The sequence below is a fragment of the Benincasa hispida genome, chromosome 2 (assembly GCF_009727055.1).
Source record: "Benincasa hispida cultivar B227 chromosome 2, ASM972705v1, whole genome shotgun sequence".
Taxonomy (NCBI): domain Eukaryota; kingdom Viridiplantae; phylum Streptophyta; class Magnoliopsida; order Cucurbitales; family Cucurbitaceae; genus Benincasa; species Benincasa hispida.
In genome coordinates, this window is record NC_052350.1 from 16,515,770 (window position 1) to 16,529,049 (window position 13,280).

Here is a 13,280-nt window from a genome sequence, read left to right on the forward strand (position 1 = left end):
CTTGATAAAATATCCAGATTTTTTTACCAAATTTATATTTGAAATATCTATATATTATTAAAACTTCTTTTATCCATATATTTTATTCAAATCTCTATATTGTTTTTCATAATTGTATACATACAATTTTAATAAATTAGTTGTATATTTATCACATTTTAATAAATTAGTTGTATATGCTATTTTTTTATATTATTTTAACGTTTTGGGAAAAGAAATATCACTTTCTAAAAAATTGTCATATCTTGCTCCATACATTGCCATAACATTTGTTACTTATACAAAGGTTTAATGATTTAGGTTTTCTTGTGGTTTCTTTAACAAGCTATTGTTTTTGCTATAAATTTAGATTTAATTTAAAATAAACCAATCACTTCCCCCATTTTCTCTATTTTGAAATTTAAATTTATTTTTAGTATAAAAATTAGATTTTGATAACTACTTCACAAATTGATTTAATATAAATCATTCTCTTCCTCATTTTTCTCCTCGATTCAAATTAGCTATTTATTTTGATTTGATATAACCACTTATTGAAAAATATTAAGAATTAATCAATATTTAATTTGTTTATCACCATTTGGATTTTAATTTATAATACATCTTTAGATTTTATATTATTTTATTCATTTTTTATTATTCTAAATTTGGATTAATTTTTTTATTTTATTTAGGATTTTATGGAATATTTTATACATAATATCATCTAATAAACTGTATATTTCATTTAAATTTGATAATTTTTTGTATTTTTTAATTACCTTTTATTCATTATCATCTAATTATATTATTATATCATTAATTTATCTTTTTGATAAACAAATAAGTATTTACTGTTGCAATATTGCTGTTTTTGCTATGCCTCTACAATGAGTTAGGCTTTTTCATAGGTTTTTGTGGTTGAGTTATAAATACAATGTAATTGTTGAAACTTATGAAAATAGAATTATGAATACAACAAACGAACCCCTTCCTGATTTTTCTCCTCGATTATATTTGAATTTATATTTTATTATCAAATTAGATTTTATCTAACTACTTATCGATTTTTATAATTAGAATAAACAAAAAAAATTATCCAAATTATATTTGAACTTATTTTTTTATATCAAATTTGATTTTATCTAACTAACTTTTGATTTGTTTATATGTTTGTTACAAATTAAATTGTATCTAAATATTTTTTATTATTATTTTATATATATTGTTATCGAATTAATTTGATCTTTTTTTTCTTTATATTTTCGATGTTTTCAATTTTTCATATACAAACATGTAAGAATGACCTAAAAAGAAACATATAAATGGGAATTAAATTTTAAATATTTGAAACATGTAGGTGTGCATATATATATTTCAGTTTATTATTATTATTAATATTAATATTAATAATATTATTATTATGAGTATTCTTATTCTTATTCTTATTATTATTATCATAATTATTATTATTTATTAAAAGTAGATAACAAAAAACCCTAAATCTCATCTTTTTCATCTTCTTCACTTAGTCGCCCCCAAAATCTCATTTTCTCATTTGTAATCTCATGTCTTCGATACTCTTTCTTGAATTTCATCATCTTGGCTAGCTTTTAACGACAAGTCCCTCACCAGATTGCCGTTCGCTTGCACACATGTTTTTTGCTTTTGTTTCTACTTTAAATGTTTAAAGTTGGCTTTCAAGATCCAGTGAGAAAAATGATCACAAGTTGGTTTTCAAGATCCAATAAGCAAAATGTTCACATGGAATGAAGATTATGAGACTCCATACAACTGGTATGGTGTCAAATGCAATCATGCTTCCAATGGTCACATTGTCATGAAGTTGCAATTCCTTCACATATTTACTTGCCAACAACAACTTTACTGGTAAAATCAACTTTGCTCTTTCTCACCTTGGAGGAAGTCTATTGTTGTATACATCCATAAGTTTCTAATGACCCTATCGACTGTTCGTCATCTTCCCTTGCATAAAGAACCATATTGGGTGATTTTTAATTTTGCTTCCTGAATGTTTAGATACTATGTATTTATGGTTCTAGAATGTCTAGGTAAGTGTATTTGTGGTATTTGGGTTGTTTTTGAAGCAGTGTATTTCTTCATTTCCATTTGTACTTAATTTTATTGCGTATTTTTTATTATATAAATTTGTTTTGCTATTTTTATATTTTTGAAACTTTTTTACCATTTTTCCAAATGAAACTTTAAAATTTATTGTTTCTCTTGTCGGCCCTTTATTTTATATCCTAAACAGCACCGTTGAGATTATAGAAACTACAGCCTCCTCCTTTAGAAACTATTTAGTTTTTAGTTTTTGTTTTTAAAAGCTAAGTCTATTTCTTTACATTTTTTATAATGATTTGTATTTTTCTTAAGTAGTAGAATTTTTAGCCAAATTCACAAAACAAAAACAACTTTTTAAAAGCCACTTTTTTTTTAATTTTCAAAATTTGGCTTGATTTTTTAAACCATTGATGAAAAATAGATAACAAATGAAGAATTTTGGAGGTAGAAGTAGTGTCTAAAGCTTAATTTAAAAAAAAATGGTTATCCGACGAGACCTACAAAATGAATTAATTATAGAATCAATCCATGTTGGTGTGACCTGAAGTTGTAGATTATGGTGTGAATTATTATAAAATGAATAGCAGCCAAAGAAATGAGTGAAAAGGGGGCCTAAAAAGCAAAACATATGAATAGATAGGGCCTATAAACAAAAGAAACCATCCCTTGTGAAAGAGTTGAAACTATAGTCGAAGGGTTGTTTTCGAGACCCATTACAATGCATATTCATCAATTGTGTCGTTATAGTTGGAATGACGAATTAGTTGAATTCCAAAGTGCAATAATACATAACAATATGGTTCAATCTTAGCTCAGCCACAAATTGGTCTCTCCCAAAATGCTCGACATGCCATTAAAATTAAGACAGTTATATGATATGTCCAAATTATCAAAACTTACCCACGATATTTTGGAACAAAATGCCATTTTCCAAATTCCACTATGCTCCAAGATCATGAGTGTGTTAATTATCGAGTTAAGAGTTCATTGCAACTTCATGAGGTTATAAAAACATTGGAACAAGTTTTAATTTAAAATGGGTTGACACTGACACACAGTGGCCTATACATATACATTGCCTTTTTATTTAATGGGACTTCCCCCATCATTATTAATGTTGCCACTTTTTACTGTTTTTGATGTAATATAGGATGGAAAAAGAATCTACTCCACTACCCCATCTATACTTTTTTTTGTGTTGCTTTTTACAGTTTCAATGTCTACATTCTTCAGAATCGATTCCCCAATGACATTCATAGAATTTACAGAACAAAGTAGTCATGGCTCGAGAGAGAAAGAGCCAAAGGGTCAGATCAAAGAGTACAATAATGTGAATGGAAAAATTTGTAATACTATTTTACTTGTTGTTTTGTTGTTTATTATAACAGTATCCATAGAGAATAATGTGAGTTCCATAAAATAAGTTAATATATCGACGTGTTAAAATATACTTTATGAAAATTCTAAAAAAGAATGATTGATTTGGACTTAGGATACAGTAGAAGAAAGCATATTCAATTACAAATAATTAAAGGTTTGTTTGCTTAAGGTGTAATCCAGATATTTTTAAGAGATGATCTTTATCCAATGCAACAATCTCATGGTTTGAATAGAATTTAATGATCAAAAGGAAACAATATAATAGAACAAGAGAAAGAAATGAATTCATATTGGTTTTGAAACATCGTGTATGTAATGATGATATAGTGGATATATTAAATTAAAAGAAATTGGATGAATATGAGTTAATTAAAGAGTAAAGCAAATAAATATAGATTCATGTTTTAAACAGTGACGAACACGTGGCACTAGGCAGAGAGATCTTAAAGTAAAAAACAAAAGAAAACAATGGGCTTAACGATTGTACAAGGTTTGCCTTGTTTTTTTTGCCATATTTTATGTTGCTGTCGTACAAGTTTTAACGATGCAAAACCTCCTCAAAACAACCACCCATCCCTCTCTCACAATATTTTGATTTCATTTTGAAAATAATATTATAGTACTCGGTTCAAAAGTTAGTTTGTTAGCTTTGAATTGGTTAAACTTTTGGATATTTGGGACGTTGAGTTGATTATTATAGTTCGTGATTACTATAATAATAGTTTATATAGTTTATGATAGTCCGTATTTGAGATGCAAATTATTTTAAACTAAGTTATAATAGTTTATGTTTTGGGTGCAGACCTCAAAATATTTTGAATTATAATAGCATTTGTTTGAAGTACATAGCCTAGATTATGATAGTTTGTATTTATGGTGCAACTTATTAAAAATTAAATTCAAATAATATATAATAAACAAGACATTTCTAATACATTTGGCTACACAATTTTCTTCTTATAGTCTCTTTTCTTTTTTTCGAGAATATATTTTTCTTGTTAACCATCTTGGATTGACTTCATGATAAATAAAGGTCTTGGATTTAAGAAAGGGCTAACAGGAATGAATTTAATGCATGATAGTCATCTACCTGGGATTTAATACCTTACCTACGAATTTCCTTGACATCCTACATAGAAAGATGAAATGAGTTGTATTTTGAGATTAGGCGAATTTCAAATTGAAAATATTAATTTTATAAATGAAAATTTATTTTATATGATAAAACTGCTGAAAATATTTATAAATAATAGTAAATTTTCATAGTCTATGATGTGTGATTTGAATTTATAATTTTTGTTTATTTTCTATAGTTTACATGCTAAAAAAATAAATTATAGCCATATTTTTCTTATAAAGTAGTAACTATAATTTTATGAATAAATACTATGGTTAATCTAAACAATTTTAGGTTGAGTTGGTTTGGTCAAACCCGTACACATTCGTTTACAAATTAATTATTATTATTAATAATTTTAACTTAAATCCATGTACTTATTTATTTTTAAAATACCATTATTTAATTTTTATAATAACTAATATGAAAATTTAATTCATTTTAGAATCAACACTAAAGAGAATTGAGTAAAAATAAAGTATTGTAACAAACCTAACTAGGCAGTAAGGATAAAGTACTATAGGAGATGAGATTTTTAGATGGGATCGGTCCCCGTAGGTCTCTGTCCCAAATTCTTGATTTAAGAAGGATCATAATCGGGTCCCTGGTCAAGGACTAGGAGGGTATCTCCGTCCCCGATCCTAATCTTCGATTAATTTTTTTTATTCCTTTAATATATATATATATATATATATATATATATATATATATATAATATAACTGGAATGAATCCTGCATAGGAATCCGTTTTCCCGAGGAGAATTTCGTCCATGTCCCCACCTTCAATTGGCGGGGATGGAGGAAAATATTGCCGCTGGATGGGAGATGGGGAGTCCCCATCCCGCTCCGGCCTCGTTGCCAACTCTAAGTGAACTAGACATCCCTTGGAGGTTTTAAGATAATAGACCTATGAGAAGATGGTATTTTCTTAACTTTTTGCTTTTTTGATTAGGGATATTTATCAATTTGATTTGATTGCAAAATTAACACCTTTATTCCATTTGGGTCTTTTTCTCTTTATATTCACAGATAAAAACGAACCCCAATTCATTTTTATTGAGATCGAACACTATTTTGACGTACTCTTTGTTCTATTTATGAACAGTTCATCGATCTAAACCACCATAATATCTTATTCCCTTTTTGCTTATACATAATTCCACTCGATTTTTTATGTTACATCGTCAAATTGCAAATTGTAAGTTTAGTACACAAATTTTAAAGTTTGTGTCTATTCAGTATTTTAACTTTAGAAATAGGTCTTAAGTTTTCATGTTTATGTGCTTTTTATCTCATAAATTTTTAAATTTGTGTTTAATAGGTCTATATATAATGAGATAAACATCTATTTGACGTTTAGAAACTGAACAGATACAGACTTGAAAGTTCAAGAATTTAACAAAAATATAATACAATCTTTTATGTAATAAATATAGAGTATAAAGATTTGAACCTTAGACCATAAGAAAGGAACACATGTCAATTACTGCCTAGGCAATGTTTATGTTGGCCAAATTATATTAGAGTCAAGAAATATATGCATAATGCAATCCCTTTACTTTTAAATTTATAATAATTTAGTTCTTGAATTTTAACATAAGTAATTTAGTCTATACTTTCAAATTTGTAACAATTTAATTTTGTCTCTATCATGAAAAATCTCATCAAATTTAGTTATAATTTTTTTTTGATGTAATGTCATAGTCTTTACATTTTATAAACAAACTTGACTTTGAAATCAGTTTTTTTTAATGTGTATCTATATTAGAAATTTCATTAAACCTTAATAGTATTTTTTATGAAATGATCTAAGTCGTTACAAATTTTGAAATACAAGGAGTTAAATTGATATTTATTAAATTTTGTGGAACAAATTGAACAAATTGATACAAATTTGAAAATACATAGTCTAAGTTGTTACTATAAGATGATCTAATATAGTATTTGTCAATCAGTTTTTTAACATGGTTCGGATAAAATAGTTTATGAAGTCTTGTGTTCAATCCAATTCTAATGTTATTTCTTTCTCCAATTAATATTGATTTCTATTCGTTGAGCGTCTAAGATAATATAATAACAATTTTACTTTCACTTATCAAATATAAGTTTTTGATTAATGAGTGATTTAATAGTTATAAATTAAAATGTACAACGGCTAAGTAGTTGTGAGAAACTAAAATTAATGAGCGAAATTGTTAATTCATGAAAGTGAGTGATTTTTTAGTTATTTATTTTTCAAAGTATGATTTGCTTAAAACGTTTCATGACGGATTAGATTAAATGATATGAATGGAACTTAAAATGTCTAACTTCTTCCTTTAAAAGGAGGCGTGTCATAAATTAAAATGTTGCGAAAAGCTTTCCTAAATTTTATTGACAATTACTTCAATATTAAAGAGATTTGTTTAATTATCCAAAACAGTAAAAAAGGTCATCCTAGATACATACTATTTTTTGTTAAGAAAATTCTCATATCTCATTTAATCATGTTGAAAAAGACAACATATTTATTAATAATACTATATTGAAAAAAATCAAAAGATTATAGAATTTTTATAAAATATATAAGCTACCTCTCTTATTATTTATTAATTTTGAAATGAAACTCAATAAAGACTATAAAGGGACACCATCTTACGAGCATATTGATGATCTCACATTTAATCTCACAATCACATAAAACTTCCTATTATCTAATGATATATCAAAAACCAACATGAGATTTTAAAAAGGAAAATTCTTATAAATAGAAAAATCCAAAAAATATTTACGTTTCAGAGTATTTTTAAAGATTTTTTTTATATTTAAAAAGGCCTCTTTTAGAAACTAAACTTATAATTTAATAAAAAATATATAATTTTATTAATATTTGAATTTTCAACTATTTTCGCTTTTGGTCACTAAATTTTCAAAACATATATTTAAATCTAACCGAAACCCAAGAAGAAACTCAACCTCTCTAAACAAACTACTACATATTCAATCATAACCAAACACCAACAAAAAAAAAAAACGAACCGAAGAAAGAGTAAATGTGAATAGTTAGCTGGGAAAATACAAAGTTAATTGTGTTGTTTTTTCCAGTACAGTTAAACATGGTATAAAATCAGTATAATAATATAATGAAATTGAATTATATTATATTAATTCAATTCTTCATCTCATAATTCACATCCAAGTAACTAATAATATACGAAATAATCTTTAAAGGTTGACAATGAAGATTTTGTTTTATGTTTTAAGATTGTTTGGTAAATATGTGTTGGAAAGACGACCTAAATCCTATCAATTCAGATATTGTGATTTAAACAGTTGAATTGAAAGCAATATTTGTATATTTTCAATGTATCTAGTTATTAAATTTCAAATTTTAAAATGAAAAATTATATTAAATAAAGATATAAACATTTTGTTTTACCGTATGTCAGTATTTTTTTTTTTTTGTTTGGCTAAACATGAATTTCTCATGAGAAATCCCCACCTAGATCCCCTTGAAGAGTTTCATTGAGATGTAGAATAAAATGGATAGCAAGAACGAGGATAGGGAAGTCATTCATGCCGCACACTGCTATGCCTTGGACAGCTTTAATGTCTTCTTATAAATTCAAATCATTTTTTCAAAATTAAAATATGCATTATGTAATTTAATATAAGAAAATTATTTTAAATAGCAAAGCTATTGAAAATATTTTCAAATATAACAAAATATCATAATATATCTGTGTCTATTATTGATAGAAAGTGGCATTTTGTTTTATTTATAAATATATTTTTTTTCATTTTACTAAATTTGAAAACAACACTTAATATAAATTATTTATTTAATTATATAAAGTATTTTAACATAAAACATGTACATAAATGAGTGAAAAACTTTTATAGGTAGAAAAAATGTCACTATTTATAGAATAGCAAAGAAAAAAACATTGTTAGACACTAATAGGCTTGTATAAGCTTGTATGAGCATCTATCACATAGTATTAATTATAAATTTTTATGAGTTTTTATCACCTATATACACGGATAGATTTCTATTAATCTTTGTTATTCTCTATCAAAGAATATTTACTATCTTGTATAAATAATTTTTTTATTATTTTTTTTCTATTTTTGAAGATCCCTAAATAAATTAATAATAGTTTATTTTTAACATGGTTTAAATTAGAATCTAATTTGTAAATTTATTACCAATCACATTGTTTTTATTAAATCTATTGTTTTCAGATTTCCTAGCAAACAAAACCCCTTGTTTTTTTCTCTTAGAAACAAATACCAAATTTGTCCCAACAAAATGAAGAAAAAAACACAGTTTGATAAATAAATTAAGATTAGTTTTGTTCTTGAGTTGGATCGTGAATTGGCTAAAAACAATTTAGATTGACTCAATCCTACCTGAATTCTATATATACTAATAATATATATAGATCTTTGTTTAAAGTTTTGATTAGTTTGTATTAACCAATTTGTGAATTTTTAATATATTTTTTTAAAATTGTTATGATATTTATCTTTTATTTAAAATTATTTGCAGAATTTGATGAGATTTTGATTACTAATCGTATTGTATATAAAATTACACATTTTTAATGAAAAAGAAAAAATAAGTTATAATGGGAGAATTCAAACTCATTTCGGATTTTATTTTGATCCGAATTTGGAGATTGGTCTTAAAAAGACTTTCAATCAAGGGAATATAGAAAATTAGTGTGGCAGTACTATACATTTTCGTATGTGATGTCCGGACAGCGGTAATTTCCCATTCTGGTCGAGGGTTTGATTTGATTTGAATATTAAACTTAAAAGCAAGAACAGTTGAAAATTAAAATGAAGGTGACAAAACGTCGCATTACACTACCCACAGACTCAGAGAAAGGCTCAAGTTTTGCAGAGAGGTGAATTAATTGAAATCCGTTTTGGAAGGTAATTTTTAAAAAAAAATAAAAAGAAAAAAAGAAAAAGAAAGAAAAAACAGCTTTTATTAAATGAAACGGTGCATGCAGTTTCCCCTCGCCGCATCACTCACCCCACACCACCCCTCCATTTCCGCACCCTTCTACACGTGCCTTCCCTACAATTATGAATTATCCCATCCAAAACGCCAATTCTGTATTCATGATCATAATTTATTATAACTTCTTCTTCTTCTTCACTTGTGTATTTGGAAAGGAAATTTGTTGAAAGGGGCGAAAGATTCATTCCGTCTCACTTAGATTTACAGGTTTTCGAGAGGGAAAAAATATTCTTAGCAACTTAAGAATTTTATACCAAAGCTCGAATTTTGTTTCTTAATTTCAGGGTTTTCCTGATGGAGAAAAGCCCAAAACTATTACCGGTAAAAATTACGAGCTAGCTGTCCACTCTCTCTCTTTCTATATATATTAATGATGGAACACGACACACATATGAGTGCCCAACAAAAACAAAATCAAATAAATTTCTTTTTAAAAAAATGTTAATGGGTCGTCGGATCTGAAGATTCAGGAGTTTCTCTGTTTTCTGTGATCTGCTTTTCCTGATCTGTGATGCTCTGTTTCACCGTCTCCGTTAGTTCCACCGATTTTTCATCCTTGTCGCCGGTAGTACTGCCGTTGCTACTACAACTACTATTGCTTTTGGTATCCCCAAAAGAAGAAGATCTACTAGACATGGGTGTAGCCAAATACGTGGGTTTGATTTCTCCGGCCATGATAACCAAGATTTTCTCTTCAAAAACAGGGGAAGGTCGTTTCTGGGTGTCGTCATCGCCAGCCTCCAAGTCGGGCTCTCGGTTGGTAGCGTCGCCGCCGTCTAGGTAGCCGGAGAGTTTCCAGTAAGAGCAAGCAAGGATTAGAAGTGCAAAAGCGATGAGTCCTAACATAGCAGCCAAGCCACCGAATAAGTAGGGAACAGGGGAATGCCAAGGGGAGTGCTGCTGTTGTAGTTGTTCATGATGGGCCGCCGGTGCGGCGGAGTGCGGTAACACGTTGAAGGGCTCTCTGCTAGCCGCCATTGTTAGAGAGATCCTGAATTTAATGGGTTTTTTTTTTTCTTTTCTTTTCTTTTTGAAATCGTAGATTTGGGAAAAGTTGAGATGAAGAAGGTTGAAGTTGAAGTGGGGGCGTGAACCGTTATTTATAGAAACAGAGAGAGAGAGAGAGAGAGAGAGAGAGAGAGAGAGAGAGTAAAAATTAAATTAAAAAAGAAAAGGGGTTAATTTTTTTAAGGGAATGACTAATGTCGTCATAAATGTAAGAGGTGGGGCCAGATGGTGGAGAGGTGGGACCCTCCGCCCTCTGATTCATTGATATCTCACAAAACAGTAAAACGCACCAAAGGGCTGTTTGGTAATTAAGCAAATGAGTGATTATGTCAGGGACCGGATTCCTGGGACGTTTGGCAACATTAATCTTTTTAAACACCAGTTGGCCAATTTCTTTTTTTTCTTTCATAAAATCTTTCAAATTTTATAAATAAAAATAATAACATTTTTCTTAAAAACAAAATTTTCGTTACCGTACAGGACTTGTACGCCATTAAGGACATCTACACTCTTCACGGTCCCACCGTAAATGTAACGGAAAGGTTCCAATTTTGGTAATTAACCAATTTTCTTTTACTTACCTTATTCATGTCTTTGGCTTAAATTTTTTGCATTTAATTTTGAAAATGTAAATAATGTTATGTTAAAATAAAACTTTGAGAATAAATTATATCTTCTTATCTCTCTAATTAATGTCCATATTCGAGTTGAACTTTTTTATTTATCAGTCTATTAATATTTGATATAATTAGATTTAAATATAGTTTTTAGATATAACCTCGACAAAAATAAAGGTTAGAAATTCAAAATTTTCTACGACAATGATTAATAATTAGTAGATCTAAAGTATGGTAATTCCCTACTATTAAATGTTGAAATTAAAGCTATGTGAACATGAAATATTATTAGTATCACATCAGAAGGATAAACACAAAGAACGGACCTATCATGCTTTAAATTTTAATTATATTGGCTTCTCATGTGAAGACCGCACCACATAAATCAATGATCGTGGCAGTACTTTTCTAGAAATATTTTACCAAACTCCTTATCCAAATATTAATGTGTGTAGTCCCAAAATAAAAGTTATTGCTCTACCTAGGCTTTGGACCAAAAAAAAATGAAGCAAGCAAAATCATTTACTAAAATGTCTTTATGAAATTTATCAACTTGGTTATGCCCAAATAAGTATTTGTGTGGTTTTCTTCAAATATTTCGGGAGGTATAATACTTAGACCACTTCATTTTAATATTGAATGACACTATAAGAATTACGATATATTATGATGGTACAAAGTCACGAAAAAATCTATAAAATGTTGATAATATCTTCTTCGACGCATTCTTGGTTGTTATGAAAATTGCCAATAGTGTCCAATTGGAAAAGGTTTTGTCATTTCAAAATTACCAAGGGTGGATATTCCGATATGGAAAAAGGTATAATCGAGAAAAAATAAATTTTCTTATAATCCAACATGATCAAAACAAATTTTTTATTTCTTTCCTTGTATATTTAATTACATAAAATTACATTAGATCGCTTGTTTTTTTAGTTTTTACAAAAAAATTTAGAGTATTGTGCCACTAATTTAAGCATATACTTTCGATTAAGTATTCAAAAATTTAAACTTTCGCATCTCAATAAGCATATATTAAAGCAAATTAAAATATTTTTAACATATATGTATAATTAGGGTGGGACAAGCAACATAAACATTAAAGGTGGTTGTCCCTACCATAATTTGGCAGGTTTGCTTTTGAAGTTCATCGTATTTGTATGTGTAACGCAACCGAAACAGAAGTTATGTATTTGCTAACATGAACTAAGCTCTCTTTCCCACCAAACTGCTAGCTAATGCAACCTTATTGGGACTAGAATCTCTTTAGCTATTTTTTTTTTCTTTTTAACAACCATACACTTTATGCTAGCTTACTAATTATTAATCAGTGATTACAATGTTTAGGGATCATTAAATCAAATTGCAATACATATTTACTAAAGAAGAAGTAACTAAAGTGGCATTTAGGTGTGTTCACACGAGATTTCAAGATAAATTTATTTCGTAGAACTTGAACTTTGTATTTGTATTAATTTTGTGAAAAGTGAGTACAATCTCTAATACACAATATTTTGATGCTTTCAAAATAAACTATAAACTTTAAGCTACTTGATCTTCTTGAACGATCGGCCTTTGGGCTCGTTGATCTTCTTGGGTGATCGGCCTTTGGGCTCGTTGATCTTCTTGGGTGATCAGCCTTTGGGCTCGTTGATCTTCTTGGGTGATCGACTTTTGGACTTGTTGATCTTCTTGGATGATTGACCTTTAGGCTTGTTGATCTTCTTGGAGGATCGGTCTTTGGACTTATTGATTTTCTTGGATGATCGACGTTTGGGCTTGTTGATCTTCTTGGATGATCGGTCTTTAGACTTGTTGATTTTCTTGGAAGATCGGCCTTTGGGCTTGTTGATCCTCTTGGAGGATTAGTGTTCGCACGAGGCTTCCGGAGAAACTTGTTTCGTGGAATTGAACTTAAGTTGGTGTTGATGTTGAGGTTGATTTGATGCGATGTGGTTTAGTACTTGATCCTCTGATTCTCTCTCGGTTGGGTGAATGCGTTTGACTTGAAGAAGGAAAGCACTGAATGTTCTTGTAGAAGTCTTGGAAGAGTGTTTGTGTCTTCAAGGGTCTTCTGTCTTCT

General features: G+C 28.4%; 1 protein-coding gene across 1 annotated transcript; it reads right to left on the reverse strand.

Annotated features, from left to right (window-relative positions):
- Positions 1–9,519: 9,519 nt before the first annotated feature.
- LOC120070738 (protein GLUTAMINE DUMPER 2-like) lies at positions 9,520–10,657 on the reverse strand. Its single transcript, XM_039022611.1, has one exon. The coding sequence runs from the start codon at positions 10,548–10,550 to the stop codon at positions 10,014–10,016; it is 537 nt and encodes a 178-aa protein (XP_038878539.1). The 5' UTR covers positions 10,551–10,657; the 3' UTR covers positions 9,520–10,013.
- Positions 10,658–13,280: the final 2,623 nt, after the last annotated feature.